At 36.5% G+C, this 18,950-nt stretch overlaps 2 protein-coding genes across 5 annotated transcripts in view; one reads left to right on the plus strand and one right to left on the minus strand.

Moving 5' to 3' along the window:
* Positions 1-223, plus strand: part of IMMP1L (inner mitochondrial membrane peptidase subunit 1) — a 37,699-nt gene extending 37,476 nt beyond the window's left edge. Inside the window, exon 6 of the mRNA XM_049819962.1 lies at positions 105-223. Coding sequence (XP_049675919.1) covers positions 105-173 — 69 coding nt within the window. The 3' untranslated portion in view covers positions 174-223. The remainder of the gene's footprint in view (positions 1-104) is intronic.
* Positions 1-18,950, minus strand: part of DNAJC24 (DnaJ heat shock protein family (Hsp40) member C24) — a 42,742-nt gene that overhangs the window by 3,652 nt on the left and 20,140 nt on the right. For 2 of the 4 annotated variants that reach the window (XM_049819963.1, XM_049819964.1), the window contains exons 3-5: positions 12,372-12,510; positions 2,366-2,434; positions 73-1,518 (exon numbers count right to left, since the gene is read on the minus strand). In XM_049819963.1, the coding sequence (XP_049675920.1) occupies positions 1,394-1,518; positions 2,366-2,434; positions 12,372-12,510 (333 nt within the window). In that variant the 3' untranslated portion in view covers positions 73-1,393. Of the gene's footprint in view, positions 1-72; positions 1,519-2,365; positions 2,435-12,371; positions 12,511-18,950 lie in introns of those variants that run through there. The other 2 variants (XR_007508480.1, XR_007508479.1) reach the window with 2 other exon arrangements.

Here is an 18,950-nt window from a genome sequence, read left to right on the forward strand (position 1 = left end):
AACTAAAAAATTATGCAGTTTATAAAACAATTGCAACAATAACAAATGAAAACACTGAACTTTGAGTTGTGATTAAAATCTCTTGTAACTATTTTATTTTACAGATATGGCCTCTGAATGACTTTGGATTTCTACGTGCAAGCCCCAATGGCCATAGATTTCTTGATGATTAAAAGATTTAAGTGACTATTGCCAGCTTTCATAGTATTTTCTACTAAAATCAATGGAATTATTTTTGTTTAGAATAAAAAACAATTATTACTTGACAAAAATGTCTCTTTCTGAGATTGCACCTAACTTGAAAGTGGGAAAGATACACTGCTGTCATCAACAAAAATGATATGCTTCCTACTTTGTTTCCTCTGGCTATTCACAGTAAGTGCTTGGATTTATTAGAAACTTTTGGGTTTTACTACAAGCCAAGGTTAGTATTGACTGTTAAGGACGGATGAAAAAGGCACAACGCACTATTATGTTGTCATAAATCCAGAGCCACACATCGGGTATGCCTACCTTAGCAAGTAGTGTGGCATGCTAGGATTGGAACTGAAAACAGTAACAGTGGGGTTCCGGATCTGCTAGTCACTTACGTGCGTTTTGTAGGGTTTTCCTTGAACGGGCTCTAGTTTGGCCCAGTGGGCTGTCTGTCCAGTAGGGATCACAGCACAGTTTCCTAGTTAGTTTTCATCTAAGGAATGAAGACTGTTTGTTCAGATGAGAGTCAATTCAAAATGTGCTCCTGCTCTAAGCTGAAAAGTTAATGTAGATGCACTGTTACAGTCCAGCGTGTAGGCACTAGACCTGCTACTTACTACCGAGACAACCAGCCTGTTAATCTGAGTCTCTGCCACCTCTTTCCGAGGCTCAACTCCTTATGAGGATTTAATGCAGTTAAATATTTAGCACAGAAATAGAAAATGTTCCTGTTTCCCACTAATGCACCTTACTCTTCATTATCTTCAAAGCATTCTCAGATGTATGCCTCCTAATTAAATTTTGTCATCTGAGCTGTTAAAAAGGATTTAATCTAAGAGGTAGGGCCCAAGGTATAGTTGATATAGGCTGAGATTGAAAGAAGCTACTCTGTTGTTTTCTGGGAAAGAAATGTCATTTAGATCATAAGATATATTCTAGTTGTACAGAACTTAGTGTTCTGTTCTGGAGGTTTTTAATAACTGACTCTTTAGTTGCAGAAGGAAAAAAAGAAAACAAGCCTCATGTCTATCTGCAGCACTATGTCAGCAAATGGGCACATTTCCTTTCTTAAGCCTGATTGAACTTGTTCTTGTGGTGCCCCCCTTTTCTTTAACATACTTTTCTTTAGCAGATGCTGTTCCCTGTTTGTCCAGTCTTTTTAAAAGTTTGTAATGCTTAATGTGCTTGATTGAAACAATCATTGAAGGATCTCGATAACAAGTGAACATGTGTCACAACAAACCAAAGAAACATCTTTGGTTTCATTCTTGAAGACGGTGTAATTCCCACCACATCGACATGACAGAGTATAGCATTGTTCATCTGCCAAAAAAGAAGACAAGAAAGCCTTTAGTGCTTGAGAAGAATCAAGAATTTATTTGGGATTTTCTTCACAAAGCTGCTCTTAATAACAAATGACCTCCCACTGCTGGATTGTAAATATCAGTACCTGTGCTACTATTTGTTGGTCAAAAAATAACTATACTCTTACAACATTTCAGTGACTGTGAGGCGTTCTTATGCCAAACAGCCAGAGTCAGTGTAGTCTCTTTAAAAAAGCAAATAATAAGAAATGAAACAGACGTATTAAAACTAACGGGTTTTAGTCATACATATGACAGATCAAGGATGCTTTCAAAACAGATTGCTAACCCAGGAAACAAAAATAAAACAGAAGAAAGGAAAGTAGATAGGATTTTCCCCTCACAGCTTAAAAGTAAAAAAAAAAAAAATATAAAAAAAAATCAGCCATTCATTCAAAAAGCAAGTAAATGATAAAAGCTAGAGTAATTTAAAGGAGGGAAATAACACACTGTCAGATGAAAAAAACCACAACTGTATGAAAACACTTGCACTCTGCCATCACAGAAAGAGCAAGAAGATGCATGAGAGATTTGGGAAGAATCTGGAAATCTAAATCTTTATTGTATTACAAGAAGAGAGCTAGGTGAAAAGTGGTACTGGAAGCTGGGGGAAGGGTGGAAGAGATGAAGGAGGAATGCAAAATTAAGTATCAGAAAGTTAAGTTACAATTCAGGTAATCACAGAGAACAGAATAGCTAAATCTGAGGAAAATATAAATCTTATAATGGTATAAGATGCAGAAAAAATGGAAAACATTTGCAGTGACAATCAAAAGCACTGGGAACAAGTAGTAAGGCACTCATACCTTCATTCCAGGACATATCCTCAAGATAAATTTGTGCATGTAGTGGCCATTCTTTTGTCAGATTATCTTCTATAAAGAAAATACGACAGATATTCAACCCTGATAACATATAGGTCCTTATTTCTTCCTGATAAATTAATAGTTGTATATACCTAGCAGTCAATCTGGTCCCTACTAGAGTCATACCTAGACCCCGTTATCAGTTAAAAATGCAGTTCTCTAAACTTTTAGTTTCCCTATCTCTGCATAAGCTGGAAAAACTGCTACTGTAGCCAGAAGTAAATGGTGAACATGTATTACTTAAGACATTACTGAAACCAGGACTTTTATGCATCCCACACAATTACGTGAATTAGGGGCAGACTTATTTCCCTATAAATACCTTCTACAAGTCTGGCTGTAACTCCAATTCCACAAGCTGAACTTGTCAATGTCTGCTTACCTGTACTTTTCACAAAATCACGGAATGGCTGAGGTCAGGAGGGACCTCTCGAGGTCGTCTAATCGAACCCCCCTGCACAAGCAGGGTCAGCTAGAGCAGGCTGCCCAGGACTGTGTCCAGCCAGATTTTAACTGCCTCCACAGACGGAGATCCCCCAGTGTCTCTTAGGCAGCCCATTCTCCTTTAGAAAGAAGGCGGCAAATCAACCCCCCCAATAAGCACCAATGAACTGTTAAGGTTGTGTGTGAGAACACCACCAAGATTCCTGCAAAAATGTATTCCTAACAAAAGATAAATGAGAAACACTTTTAGGGGAAGACTAGTCCAAGTGTTCTTTTATGATAAAGAGGCTCAGCCCAGTCAGAAGATCGGTTCTGGCCTCCACTCGTGAAATCTGTTGCCATTTGATCCCCTAGATTCTTCCAACATTGAGTACAGTATGAAATGAAAAGCGTACAATACAATTGAAATTATCAAATGCAAACTGTGCAATACAAATTGTTTTTTGCAATTTATCAGCACACTCATATTTGATGTACAAAGTTCACACCAAGTTAACTTGTAACTTTTTTCACAAAAATCATACTGACAAGTGAAGCCATAAAAGGTAATATAAAAAAAAGCGGGGGGGGGGGGGGGGGGGGGGGACACACAGACAACAACACAACATAAACCCCTTACGATTTACTACACAAAACCTCCCAGCTGCTGCCTCACACCTGGAAGCTCCAACTCCCCTAATGCTGTAAAGAACCAGAAATGCCTGAAAGCTGTACTTCAGCATATACGCAGAAATGCCTTAGATTTGGCAAGACTCAGGAGCTTAGTGCTTATTTAAGGTTTAAATTGGGTTGTTATTGAGAAAGTAGGTGTTCCTCCTCTTGGATCAATGAGTTTTTAAGCAAGTTTTGTAGTTTAATAACATCAGGCTTTCTAGAGCATTGCGATGTCTATGGCTTTCTATCAAAAGTAAACTGGCAGTGAAAGAATTTATTCCAGAACTACTTATTGAGCACTTGCTGAAAAAGGCAGAGGCCCAGATTATTTTATGTTATTTTAATTCCCCACGAGATTGCCTTACCTAATCCCTAGATTGTAGGGTATTCTAAACAGTTCCCAGCTTCTAGGTAACTGCTTTTTGCTCTGGACTGAAAAGTAGAAATAAGGGATTTCGCAGCTACCTCCTCCAATAACACCCTAGAAAAACTGCACATCTCCAACTTTTACCTGATCAGATAATGGAGTATTTCCTTCTTTATCACCAAACATTATCTTCTGATTGCAACCACCTTACTCTTCTAAAGTTATCATCAGTGAAGTAGTGACTCAGAACAGACATACATCAATACCCTGTTGGTTGATTTCACTCATCCACTATGTAAAGCAAGCTATTCCCAAGTAAGATTCCTACCTTTCAACAAAGTAGTGTAAGTTGTTGCAAAGAAGTTTAAGGCTACTATGAAAGTATAATCCTAGCAATAGCTTATCACAGCTTTCTCTATAGTTAATTATCTAAATTAACTTAAAAATCTAACCAACCTGTTGGGTTTTTTTCTTTCATTGTTTTCCTTTCATGGCTTTATTAGTTTTAAGAGTAGAGTATCATAGGTAAAAGTACTGATGTAATGTACCAGTAGGGAAATGAAAAATTAACCCCTTGCATTTTAACTATCCTTACGCATGGGGGGGAAGAGTTAATACTTACACTTTGGGTTTTTAAATAGGAAATTTAAGGCCAGTTTAAAAAAAAACAAAAACAAAAACCCCACCACCAAATATTGGGTCCCAGTCTTTATTTTGCAACTAAATGACTGTTCCAATTTTAACTGAAATGTGCATTATATATCCTTGAGAATGAGCCTCATCTAAATTAGTTTTAGTCAAGGAGATTAAAAGAAATCGGACACACTGAAAATAACGACAGAATCAATACAGCCTCTTTGATGTTACCTTTTCTGACCACCTATTCTGTAATGAAAAGGTCAGAATGAAAAGAAAATTAACCCACTCACACCTAATACTTTACTGCTGTCAAAAGAAAGGGGGGAAAAATCAGGAGTGTAATGATGAAAGAAAACTGGAAGATATACCTATCAATCAGTTGTTCTCACTGTTGTGCATGCTCTCAGTTACATAAACAAGAGCTATGGCTAATGTTGTTATTCTGTATAACTAAAACATCTTTCTTAACACTGGATCAGAACATTAGTTAACTGCATGAAATGTCCAAAATAAAATAAAAGGTCAGATGGTCGTAACTCATGCCAAATTACTCTAATGTTACTTGGAGTTAGCCTGGTACAGCCTTCTAGCTACAAAATACGAGAACAGGAATGGTGAATGTCCAGAAAACACCCACAAAACCAGTCAGAGGCCTTTCTTCCAGCAGGCCTTGTCTGAAGTAAAGATTCCTCCTCCTCTTTTTTGAGGAAGGAAAACAAACAAACAAACAAAAAACCAAACCCAAACCAAAAAGCTGAGATCAAAATGAAGTCTGTCTACCCAACTACCTTCAAGGTTCTTCTCTCCCGTGTGGTAAAAGAAAACAATACTATAACTGTGAGAACAGTATAAAAAAAGGCAAGTGCTTCCTATTTAACCTGTTGTTTTTGGGTTTTGGTGTTGTTTTTTTTTTAATACCGGGAAGAAAAATTCACAAAGGAAAATGGTCTCTTAGGTTGTAGAAAGAACAGATTTTCCTAAGCTTCATTTATAGGTAGCAAAAACTTGAGTTAAAAAGAATCCAGGCTTTCCTATTTGGAATTCATGAAGCAGGATTTCACTCAGAACAAGTTTTATAGGATTGGAGGTGGAGGTCTGGGTCATGTCTTGCTGGTAGAAAATACAAGAAGGGCAGATGGACCATATGCCACCATGAAAACAAACTAGTGAGATGCAAATTCACAAGGTTACCATACTTCTTGAAGTAGAATTACTCACGAATCATAGAATGATTTAGGTTGGAAAAGGCTTTTAAGATCAAGTCCAACCGTTAAAGTAATGAAGATAGAGTAATGAAGAAGGAATGAAGAGGAAGGTTGAGGAAAACTCTACCCTCTCTTCTATTCCAAACATAGTACAATATGAAGCCAAGGAACAGAATTTCAACCAAGCTTTTCTAATTCATTACTACAATTGTAATTTTGAAAATAAAATACAAAAATTTTTAAAGAATCAACAGGCAAAATTAATCACTCGTACAATTCTCAGCCTGAACTGAGATCGTTACTCCTAGACTGATGGTCGAGTCTGAAAGTGTCTTACTGGTTATCCTAAAAGATGTAAATTTTCAATTAGTACTCTATTTGAGTAAGTCTCCAAACTTAGCACATAATCCAGTAACTGCTCTTGTCAGTTTCGTATGCTGCATTTATTTGCTTATCTGATTCAAGCAGGAGAAACTTATTTTCCAGAGTTGAACAAAACTTTTTTATTTTCTAGTTCTATTAAACACACTACCCAATCTAACATACCTTAAGACAGCAGAAACAGACTTAGGCACTTATTTAAAAACAGAGGCACAGCCCGGTATGAGTCTGGGGAGCTTACAAGCAGAACTACAAACTTAACGTTTTTCACAGAGTGTGTTACTGACTCGTATTTTGTGTGTTCTTATTTAATCTACATCATTATTATTACAACCATGGGTCCCTCGTTAGTGGTTCTCTGAAATAAACTGGTGTCTGATTTTCACTCCCTTGCCAGAGAAGGTTATATAAGACTGGTATTGTTACCAGTCCCGAGTTACATGGTGGGCTCACTTACGTGCGATGTCTGCTCAAGCTGTAGAACTCTGTGTACTGAGTTGTACTTTCTCAAACATGTTCCTGAACATACAGGGAAAATTGTGAAGACCTGATCAACTACCATAACTCGAAAAACACATTTTAATTCACAAGAAGTACAGCCTGCCTGGCTTTGCCATCTATTGGATTTGTCTGACAACAAGAGGTGAAAGGATTCTGCAGCTCCATTGTCTCAACTGCGGGATCTAAGAAAACACTGGCAGGCTCATCAGAGAGGTTTATGAGCCTGCAATTCAAAGAGATTAAAAGGAAAAATCTACTGAGATTCTTTCAAGCTACAGAACAACATTAAATAACTATTAGCAGCTTGGTTCAGTAAAGCTTTACTAGAGCCCTTGCTGGGTCATTCAGAAATTGTAAAAGAGGAAAGGTATTTAAGTTTCACTTGAGGATACAATAAATATTTCTTGGGCTATTTAAGGCTGAGTTTTAGGGAAAGGGTTGCAAGCAGTAAATGGAAATTTAACCCTTTTAACAGTTTATGATAATAGTAAAAATAGTCATAACACTTACAAGATTTTTCTAGTTCTTTATCAGTCATATATTCTTAGGATTGATTTTTTTTTTAAAACCAAACACATAATTTAAAAAGTTCAAGATATGTATTGTCAACCAAATACTGTTCATAGTATCTACTCAGTATCAAAATCATCACATACTCAAACCCTGGATGTTTTCACAAGCTAATTTTTTCTAATAGGCTGTTTAGTTTTTAAACAATTTTAAGTTTGAGTCTCTTGCATTAATTCAAAATAACAATGCTTACTTTAATCTGAAAGTATAAAAAAGTCATGTATTAAGAATTTTCATGACAAAAAACTATATTAAAAAAGTACAAAAAAATACTGCTTCACTTGTAGCCAGTGCAGATGAGTATTAACTCCAAAGCGCTATGATAAGAGGCTTGTGTTCCAGCACTAGCTGAGGGTCTATTAGCCATAAAATCCACGGCTAGAGAAGGAATATACACTTCTGTCACTTAAAAGAGTACAACCTGGCACACTGAAAAGCCTAAAGTAATGGCCATGTTAAAAGCTTTATTTTGGTCTAGAAGTATTTTTTTAAGAAGGAATTTTCTTAACAAGGAACAACTAAAATACTCTGCATTAATTTTCTTCCCTTCATAATAAGGTAGTCAAGGTGTTCAATTGCCATTTCTGCTAGCTCTTAAAAGCATTTTTGTAGGCTTTTGTCTTGCTTCTTCTGCTTATTCTTGTAGTGGATTTGTAAGGTTATTCTTCTGGCATCCTATTTACCGAATTATGTAAGGTATCTTGATGTCTAATACAGTATCATCGCTTTATTGCTGGAGCAGGAGGGAATGGGAAAGTGATCGTCTCCAGAACAGTCTTTTCAGTTTACTGTACTAGGAGAGGACTGGGAAAGGAACAGTGGGAAAAGGAGCTGCCTTCTATTTAGTTTCATTTTTCGTTTTCTTAATTTAAGACCGCACCTGTATAAGACTCCCTTTCTAAACCTGCAGTAGAAACTTAACTGAGGACCTATAATTCCTTATGTTTAAGAAACGAAGCAAGAACAAAACACAAACGATGCTGGAATATGTATTCATGTATGACAATTGAGTCTGCAATATTTTTCTAAAAATGTAATTTAAAACCTGAAAATCAAAAGGAGGTATGTGCCGAGATGTGAAAACGCCTACTGGTGATTACATCCCCCACCCTATAAAGACTTGGGCTTTATGGACATCTGTGTCCATCATCACATAAAAACATATTATCCTGGATAGAACCTCACTGGAGCCACACGTGGAAAAAACCCTAGATTCTTAAATTTCTCCACTCTCTGCCCTAAAAACATATTCAAAGCAATTGGTTTTAGTGTCAATCCCATTACTAGGTTTGAATTATTTGCTACATTTAGTGTCAGGAATTAATCAAAGTCACCAGTTTATTGATTTAATTTTAACTGTGACCTTTCTGTTAATTATTCAATCATTAATAATTAAAATTTAAAATGAATTAGTAAAATTAATTATCTTAATTACATGATTGTTTAGATACACAGTTCCTTTGTATTTAAGTCAACAAAAATCCATAAAATTTGCAGGGCTGCTAGTCAAAGGGATCTTCGATAGGATATAGAAATGGGCTGACAGAGACATCAAAGGGTTCAACAAAGATTAAGTCCTGCTTTTGGGATGGAATACACCAGTACAGGCTGGGAGACAACTGGCTGGAAAGCAGTATTCCAGAAAAGGATGTGAAGGTCCACGAGGACAACAGGTTCAACGTGAGCCAGCAGGGCACTCATGTGGCAAAGGCCAACCCCATACTGGGCCGTCTTAGCAAGAATGTAGCCGGCAGGTCAAGGAAGTGATTTTTTTTCCTCTCTGCTCAGCACTTAACGAGATTGCATCTGAAGTCCTGTGTCCAGTTTTGGTCTCCCCAGTGCAAAGCCCTGACCTACAGGAGCAAGTCCAGTGGACTGCCAGCATGGTCAGGGCTTGGGACATACCATACAAGGAGAGGCCAAAAGAACGCAGGCATCTCACCGGCTACAGCTACCTAATGGGAGGGTGTAGAGAAGACTTCTTGGAGGTGTGCAGTGGAAGGATGAAAAGTGAAAGGCAAAAGTTGCCAAAAGAGTCCTTCTATCCGACTTGATAGAAGGAAAACATGTTTTGGTTGGTTGGGGTTTGGTTTTTTGGTTTATTTGTTTTTGAGGGCGTTCAAACACAGGAACAGGCTGCCCAGAGCAGCTCTAGCATCTCCATCCTTGGAGGTATTAAAAATTAGGCTGGAGAAAGTCTGAGTAACTGACCTATGTGGACTTGCTTTGAGCCGGAGATTGATCTAGACCTGTGAAGGTCCCTTCCAACCTATATGATTCTCTGATTCTGTGAAAAGTTTTTTATTCTTTCAAACTGTGACACAGAAGCATGAACTTCCAGGGTTCTTCTAATATGAAAACCATAAACCAGTTTTTTCCAAGCTAAACTCACTGAAAAACTTTTGGTAATTGTTACTGTCATACTTGATTTTAACTGCATATTCATCTTTTCTGAATGGGATACTGAACAAAGAAAGGAAAAATCTCCAAGAAGAAAAATCTGTTGAGGAAAAAAAAAGTCCATTCTTAATAGGTAAATAGTTATGCAGCTTTTTTCCATCCCCCAAATTTTTCACAGGGATTGGAAGCAAAAGATTCACAATTATAAAAGGGTATTCTTATATATCATTAAAGAGACGACAAAACAATGAATTGGAAAAATTTTCACAAAACATACAAAAAGGCAGTTCTTGTAAGATTCCCAGACCAGAATGGCTTGGGTAAGTATTTGAGCAAAACCTTTAACGGTTTGAGGTTTGTCCTTTCCTCTTTAATACTATGGCCTGAAGGCACAAAAAAATTAGTAGGAGATCATTGTGATACCTTCAAAGCAAAGCAGTGTTAAGATATGAAAGCACATTCACTTGTTATTCTCAACAATCCAAACAAAAAGAAAATTAAAACCACAGAGCCCCATGGACTTTCAGCTTCTTAGAACTTGTCTGGCCACTGAATTTCTGAGCCAAGTAATTAAGATTTAGTTAGTATAACCCTAGAAGGTACGTACAAATACACAATCTGTGAAATGGGAAAAAGACTACAGTGCAGAGGACTTGCTTCCTGCTGACTGGCAGCCACACACACGTGCACGCTGGCATCCTTCAGATTCTGCTTCCTAGGCTTTGCAGTCTTACTAACTTGCTGTATTATCTCTCTCATCGCTATTCCCCTTAGCTGCTGTCTCAATTCCTTTGTTTCTGTGAGCTTTTACAGCAGTGTCTACGAATTTGTCTAGAATCATGACTTCAGAAGCAGCTTGACAGGCATTCAAAGAACTAGAATTTATTTCACCATCATTTTGCTTCCAGGGAACATGCTGCAAAGAATGCAGCAACACTGCACACGTATGTTACATGTAGCTTAGTTTGAAACAATGGGTCCTCTGTGAATGGCACCCTCTATATCAAAATATATCTATCCCATTACCATACCATTACCAAATGCCTTTGTGAATACATGTACAATTTGTTTTCTTTATTTACTACGTCTTTTTTTACAGAATCTTGAGATGGCTTTTCGAAGGACTCATCTGGATGCAGAAGAATCTCAGGAAATACAGATAACCTTTAAAATACTGTAGAGTAAGTTTTGTCAAAACTAATTTATAGCAATGTCCTTAAATTCCATGGGAAAACAAAGTAACTTGTTAAATCTTGATGTAGTTCTCAACTTCAGTGGATTAACCTGACCCAAGCAAAATGGAACTTCATAACCTATATTTAAGCTTTTAGGTAAAACTCACTAGATACACAAGAGACTTCTAACTTAATCTCTAATATTTCTTTTTTCCTGTACATATACAATTTGTGAAAATGGAAGACACAGCCAACACTACAATGCTAAGAGTACAACAGGATGAGAGCACTGGGTAGCAGAAATTGCTGTTCTGGCATCACGTTCAGGCATTTAAAAAATAAGTTTGAGATGAAAAATTTATTTAAGTTTGATCTTAATACTGTTTACATAACAAATTAGCACAAGATCAATTGTTTCTTCATTCTTTTAAAATATTTATTCAGCAATGCTGTTTTCACCCCTCTACCCTCTTTCCCAAACCCACACAAAGTCTGAAATACAAGATTATTTAACTAGAGAATTCATACTGGATATATACAATTATATATCACTCTTTTTATCCTGCAGTGATGCATATCTGCCAGAATGACTAAGCCTTTGTCTCTCAAAGTTCTGGTATCTGCAGCGGCAGGGGAGTTAAAAATCAGCACAAGAGAGAAAGGTCTGATGGTGTGCCAATGTACAATGGAAGAGAATTCAATAACAAGCTGCAGAGACAGTGGGCTTTTATCAGACACATTCAAAAGTGGTGGTGGCTACACGTCAATGCTGGACCAGAGTGTGTTACTGCAGAGTGCGACTGAGTGTTTTCCCCACAGGCAATACACTATTATTGACTCCCCCCATTAACATGTAGGGTGGATATACATTTATTGAAGGTTCTAATGGAAGGCTGAGGGACTCCTATCCTGAGGCCAGAGCAGAAAGACAGCCTATCACTTCATGTAATGGTAGCCCATGTGTGACAGACCTGACCTACATTTCCCCCCTTTCTTTCTCACAACAGCCTGTCACTGTTTTAAGAAGCTATTTTCTGAGAGGTATAAAAAGAAATGCATGCTAGAGCTGCCTAGTTAATGTGTTATATCGGAATATTATTTATAAACCTGCTTTAAAAAGACTAGTTTAGACTACAGCTGAATTATGAAAGCTACCATAACACACACACAAGCAAAAAGCATGTGTCTTTATGATTCTGAAGTGCTTATAAGCCCATACACATTGAACACTAGGTATAAATGGATTAATACCTATATCTAAGATACTGCAACAAAATGTAGTATGAGTCTTGAAATTAAGAATGCTTAATGAAGCTGCCTTAAGATAAAAAGGGCTACGGTCTACAATTAGTATAAATTTCATATTCATTCAAATTATTAGGAATAATGCCACCTAATGTTTTGTTGGAAGTAATTCAATGTTTTCACTAGCTAATGTATGTGTAGCAAAAGCTATAAATAATGGATCCACATTTGAAAGTAGGACAAGACTGAAAGAAACATTTGGTTCAGCAATAAACAGCATTTTAAAATACCATCTAACTACCACTCCCAGACCCTGCTTATTTAAAGAGCTGCTGCCACTACAGCACTCCTTGGCAGGAACCTACCACGCTGCTGCAGGTCATACTCTTTTTTTGTCTCTTCGTTCCCTAGAATTTTCCACGCTTGATCAATTTCGATGAACCTCTGCACGCGCTCCTCCACTTCTCCTGCTGGCACATCTGCCTTCTGTTTGTCTGGATGATACTGCCAATCAAAAAAAAAAAAAAAAAAAGTTGAGGGGAGTGGAAGTGAGGAGGGTGGAAGAGGAGCAATCAATAATGCATTTGATATTCAGTTAAAAGGACAGAGAAAAGGAGAAGGTCTGAGCTAAGGTGCCAAAGGAAGGGAGACAACGATGCTGGGCACAAGAGAAAACTGCCAATTTAATTAGACCACTGAAATGGCAACAAAACCACCAGTGGCACAAATGTCACCATGCGCACTGACGGCATTTTCTGGATAATTTGCTGATGGAATCATTGGTCTTATGGACAATTTACCTAGAGAGAATGACTACCACAAACAGAAATAGGTACATGCAGAGGACCGCAACACAAGAACAAGAAGAGGTGCTGTAGGTGCTAGCAGCTCTCATAATATTACACATAGCCAATTTAAACAATACCACCAATGTTTATTTAAGGCTATTACAGATAAATTGAATGCTGTATTACATGTGCCTAGCTTTTTTAAAAAATGGTAAATAGAATATACATGATCGAATATAATTTATAATACATGTAATTCTACTTTTGAAAATACGCCTCAACATCTTTAATTTCTTCCAGTTCAGTGAATCAATAGCCCTTCCAAATATGTAAAGTCATGGGTCACTGGCTACAAAATGGTGTCATTTTTGTTAAGAAATGGTTATTCGAGGACATGGCTGCAAGAAATCCCACGTTAAAAAGGCAATAATAATTAAAATGGTAACACGTTTTCTTTACCATTTGTACTACAAGTTCTGAACAGAGCATTCCAACTTCTTTTTGGTGTAAATGTCTAATGAAAAGGAGCCCTCAAAGCTCCATCTTCCTGTAGCTTTAATTCATCTCCAATAATATCTCTTTCTGATATTTTAAATTGCTCAGTGTAAGTGATGGACCAACAGGAAAGTTGCAATATCATTAGACCTATCAGCTGTTAACTGTGTTATAAATCAAGATATCCCTTATTCTGTTTTATTAACTTCTGCCCTTTATACTAACATCAGTTGGGGCACTGAAATGTACAGCAGATTTTAAGACTTAGAACACCTGTTCTAAAGTATTTGAGCAGATTTCTGATTAACTGAATCCCTTTGGTTTAGTTTATAATTAATTTTGGAAAGGAATGAAAAGAATAATATCACGTGTGCTTTATAAAATCCAAAATTTAAAAGGACCACTTCTACTGGGGTCTGTTTGCTCACTGATGTATGTATCTGTTGTTTGCGCTGATGGGTATTACCTGGATAAATCCCCTGTATGACAAGAGAATGTACTTAAGAGGAAAATATTAAGCTTTGACCTTAAGTTTTTTCACAGGTATTTTTCCATATACAGAGGAATGTACCTGCAGCCCCAATTATGAAGTCCGTACACAAATGTGGGTCTGTACACAAATGTTCCACCATATGAGTAAGCACACGAAGTCACCTCTGCATTCAAGACAGGACTAGCTTGCAACTTGCTGAAGTTATGGCTGAAGCGCAGTTGCAATCTGTAAAGGTTTATCTCTCAGCGATCCCTTCATCTCCACAACTGAAGATGACAAAATTCTAAGGTGCAAACAAGTAAAATATTTTTTGTTGTTGCATTTAGTCATTGTATGCTAAATAGCTAATTAGAAAATGAGTAATTATACCTTTATTTGGAAGGCACTAAATTTGGTGTTCTGTCAGCATGCGTCATGTTGTACTATAAAAGCTATTTAAATGTATTATTTGTTTTCAAGTCCATTTTTCTGAAACCTTAGCTTTTCCAGCTGTATTTTAATTTTAATAGCATTTCTAACGTTGGTGGTTGATTGTATGCCACATTTGTGAAAGGTCATTTTAAGAAAAATCAATGCTTAATAAATATACAAGGCAAAATAGTCAGATCACATTAAAGACTTATATGGCTTCCTTTTAGCAATGTTATTTATTTTAACAATTATGTTGGAGGTATGCACCCAGCAGTTACTCCTCAAAGCAACAGTTTATCTAAAAAAATGATACTTCATTATTTTAAAATATTTCAGATGCCATATTTAAAATTTGGAGGCACCCTACATATTGTAGGATTAATTACAATACCTAAAAAGAGAGTTATATGACTGCTGTGTATTTCACTCAACTTGGATGATACTGTAAGCATTCTCCTACAAGCTTACACCCAAAAGGATGTAAAGGCGTATCCAAGTAATATTATAACAGACTTCGTATCACTGAAACTTAACTAGATTTGAACAGCACTGTCAGAAAACTGTTGCTCATATTGTTATCTGTTTGGATTGGCCACAAGACTACACCTTCTCAGATCAGTTTCTGACAGATACATGAAAACATTATTGACCAATTGCCCAAAACACCACTTAGAATACAGGCTTCTCTCCTGCCAAGAACGCTGAGAAAACACCCCCACAAAATTGGTCACACTTTTCCTTTACTATGCCAAAACTTTGCCAGACTGAAAAATAATTTTGGACTATACTAGAAATAGTCAGTGAAAAACAGTAAGCCACAAATGTCACAAAAGTACTTTGGAAAAATAATAATCAATGCAGAAAAGGCTGTTCTGTTCATTTCTTAAATAATGCAGAAAATGCATTATTCTTCAGATTTATCATTTAGCTTTTAACCTCTTTCCTATAGATTTGGAAATTTTAATATTTGTAGCATATGCAATTTTTATATTCAAAAGACTACAATTTCATGTAGCTAACAACAACTACATTGTAGGGGATCTTTTAATTTAAAAAGAAAAAAAAACCCCAAACCCAAACTCTCTCCATTTTGGTCTCCATGCGTTCTGAAACTATTTGCTCCTTCCTCTATTCTGACGCCTGTAGTAGTCTACGTCTACGCTAAGAAAAATCCTCAAACCTCTGCTCTTTTACTCTAATCCTCTTTTTCTCCCAGTGACCCCATTTCATCTGATTTCATTATGTACCTGTTCTCATTGACTCCCTTTTCCTACTCTCCAGCTTGCTGATCAAAATCCAAGAATGCTTGTCTGTAGCAAAAATCCACTGTTGATTCAACTGCCCATACCCTTTTCCATCTCTGAGATGGCAAACGAGGTGTCCTCTCTCCAGCTGATTTAGACCCTGTTCAGCCAGCTCAGATACCAACCACAGAGGACACCTTCCCAAAGTTTCAACCAACCTACTAATAGCTGAAGTTTAGAGAGAGTACTCTAATGTCCTCCATCAATACTTCAGACATGAATCGACCACACTCTTTTTTTGGTATCTTCCCTTATTCTTGGTTACCATATTCTTGTTTGTGGTTCTCCTCCCTCTCCAGCATACCCTTCAGACGAGCTGCCTCAACAGAGCCAGGGGTTTGGTTTTGTTCTCAGGGAGGTGAAATATGAGGTATGTTTCTGATGTCCTCCTCTTTTCCCATTCAGCCTTATTTCTGGGTTAATCTCAGCTGAAACCGTGTACAAGCTCCGTAATGAAAACAGACAAGCCTGTTTTCTACTCGACCTATCTCCTTCTACTCAAGCTGAACTATTGTTCCTCTCTCCCTCTATGCATCCAGTTGTAAGTTCTTAAAATGTTAGAGCCCCCAATATCTCCTGCAATATCACTTCTCAAAATCTGTGCAAATTATCTTTGTGTCATTCATACCTTCCACCTGAGCATTATTTTCAGCTATGTTACTGCACTTAGGATATATTTGAATCTTTCTGGCTGCATATGTGTAGCATTTTTAAGAAGCAATACTGCCATAAAACCAGCTTTTTCGCTGAGCACTCATCTTGATTTTTGAACACAGTAATAATTTTTACTAACATGTTACTACTAAATAGGACTTTATAAAAACAATCAAGGATATTTTCCTGACTCTGACAGAAGGAGGGGAAAAGGAAGAAGGTTAGAGATGTATGCCCAATCTAGTTTTCCTGTTTTATACCTCTACTAGAAGTAATTTGCTAACTTTCTATTACTAAAGACTGTCTGGAATTTATACCACTTTACAGCTTATGATGCTTTGTGGTTACTGTGAATGTTAAAAAATAAACTGATTGATAATGGAAATATATTAGTTCATCTGTTAACTATAAGAAAATACCTTATACGTGATACTGCTCGCTCCCTGATGTTTATCTTAAACGCCACATTGTCATAGTATTTCTTGAGGACTCTGGCTCTTGGTGTAAGCATCAATTTAAATTTTTTTAAGGGTTTTTGTTTGTTTTAGTTTTTACAATCACTAAGAAAAATCTGAAAAAGCATGAACCTTGAAGTCTAAAGCTCAAATGAAAAACACACTTTAAAACATTACCTGTTAGAGACTTGGTGAAATTTTTAGTGCTGCATGGAAACAGAAAAGCAGGCTAATACAGACTTAACCTCATGCCCTTTTCAATTACACTACCATTACTATACCTTTCTGAAACAATCGAACTGTCTTATTTTTAATATATATCAGAGTCTACTTTTCATCAGTTTGGGTACAGTGGGGAACAGCATATCACTGGGCAAACACACTCTGAAACACAGATACAGGTTCCATTCCCAGTTATATAAGTATCCAAAAACCCAGAAATTTTTCATGGAACACCTTAGTTTAGGTATATTAATTGTATTTCATTATGCTAATCTATTACCTTTAATACCTACTACGGAATAAAGAACAAAGCAAGTGAGCAAACTTTTTCTGTCTCAGAAAAAAGGTGTTAATGTTATTGCATTCACCACATTATTGAAAGTGTAGTGTCTCCAAAAATTACTTGAGTTCCATCATATATTTTATTTATACAGTGATATTTTTATTTATACAGTGTACCACACATATGGCTTTCACCCACAGGGTTTGTATAAGAATTTGGAACACAATACAGCACATTCAATTGCTACATTATTTATTTCTGCCTACTTCATACTCCATGTAGTTTGGTCTCTTCTGCACTTTAAGAATTGCAAAATGAATCCCCGGACTTCTAATCTCTGGAAGTTAATAAAGACCATTTAATCAATAACTGTAATGGTATTACGACTCAGTAACCATACCAACAGACCTTAAGAACTCTCATACCACAAGATGAGAAACTACGATAGCTGGTTGAGTGTTGGTCGAGCAAATCAACACAGGGATCACACACTAAGGTCCCTATCTTCCTAACCCTTGTACGAGTTGCTTAACTTTATGCAATAAATGTGATAGGGTTGACCGATTCTAATCAAATCCAAATTAGCAAGCAGAAAACCTCTAGTTAAATCAATTTATGTACGTTTCTTATCAGTGCTCATGAATTTCTTTTGAAAAAGAAATTTACAGCACCCAGTGAGAATCAGCTTAATACAACTCATTGGGAGGGGCAGGACAAAGCATAGAGGCATAGGTTTTACACTAAATTTGTAATCTCTTGCTAAACTGTGGAATACATGGTAACTAAACCACTTAATATAGGCAGATTTACTCATAACTACTTTTCCACATGACAAATTGAAAAGGCTGATTATTTAGAAAAGGTTTAAAAAGTACTATTCCTTCTCATTTATTACTTAATACATTACAATGGTTATTTTGCCTTGTGTCTAAGGGGTATTCACTTTAAAAACCAAAGATGCACCACATCCCCGATTCCATACATCAAAACAGGAGGCTTTATTTTCTATGAAAACTACTACTTCTTCCAAATTTTTATTTAAGTTATGAAAAAGTGCTTTCATTTACTACTATGTATTTCACAGATAAGTGTAAGGAACTTCTCCCCACTAAAATTACACAGCTTTTAAGTAAGCCTATTTAAAAGGTAAACCTTCTTACTGAAGGAAATGAAGTAGATCAGCTCTAAATTTTTTCCAGGGTTGAAATAAGGAGTACTCTCCACTTTCTATGGCTTTGTCTTTCCTACTTTCCAATATTTCATGCAAAGCTGTCAAATATTTGAAGAAACCTTCAGCAGCAAATAATAAAAAGTCATATAAAAAGGATGAACCAGATGTGGCTGTGTTAAATCTTGACCTTCTCTCCCAAGACAATTTCGGAAGAATATTTTCAGACTTTTATATTTTTATTATACCCCTTTTAGATTTTTTTTTTTCGTAAGGGAAACCATTATTAAGGTTCTAAAATTCAAAAGTAAAGACAAGACATAGAACAATGATGAAACCATTAGAGCTGAAAAATTAAAAAAGTTAGACTATGGACTTACTATCATGAGTCATAAAGTAACCACTCTGCAGTCAGTACTACCAACAGTTACAGCATAGTACATTTCTAAACTATCAGATTTATTAAAGATTTTTAACTCTGAAATTATCTACAGTGTCATGGAATCACCTTGCTAAGTCTTGACAATACAGCACATTCAATTGCTACATTATTTATTTCTGCCTACTTCAAGACAAGTCTTGAATTCCTGCTTAATTTCAATAGGGGATGTGCGCCTATATTTGAATAAGGGATATATTTAAAGCTAGAGATGTGCCCTAAATTTTTGAGT

The sequence above is a fragment of the Accipiter gentilis genome, chromosome 17 (assembly GCF_929443795.1).
Source record: "Accipiter gentilis chromosome 17, bAccGen1.1, whole genome shotgun sequence".
Taxonomy (NCBI): Eukaryota; Metazoa; Chordata; class Aves; order Accipitriformes; family Accipitridae; genus Astur; species Astur gentilis.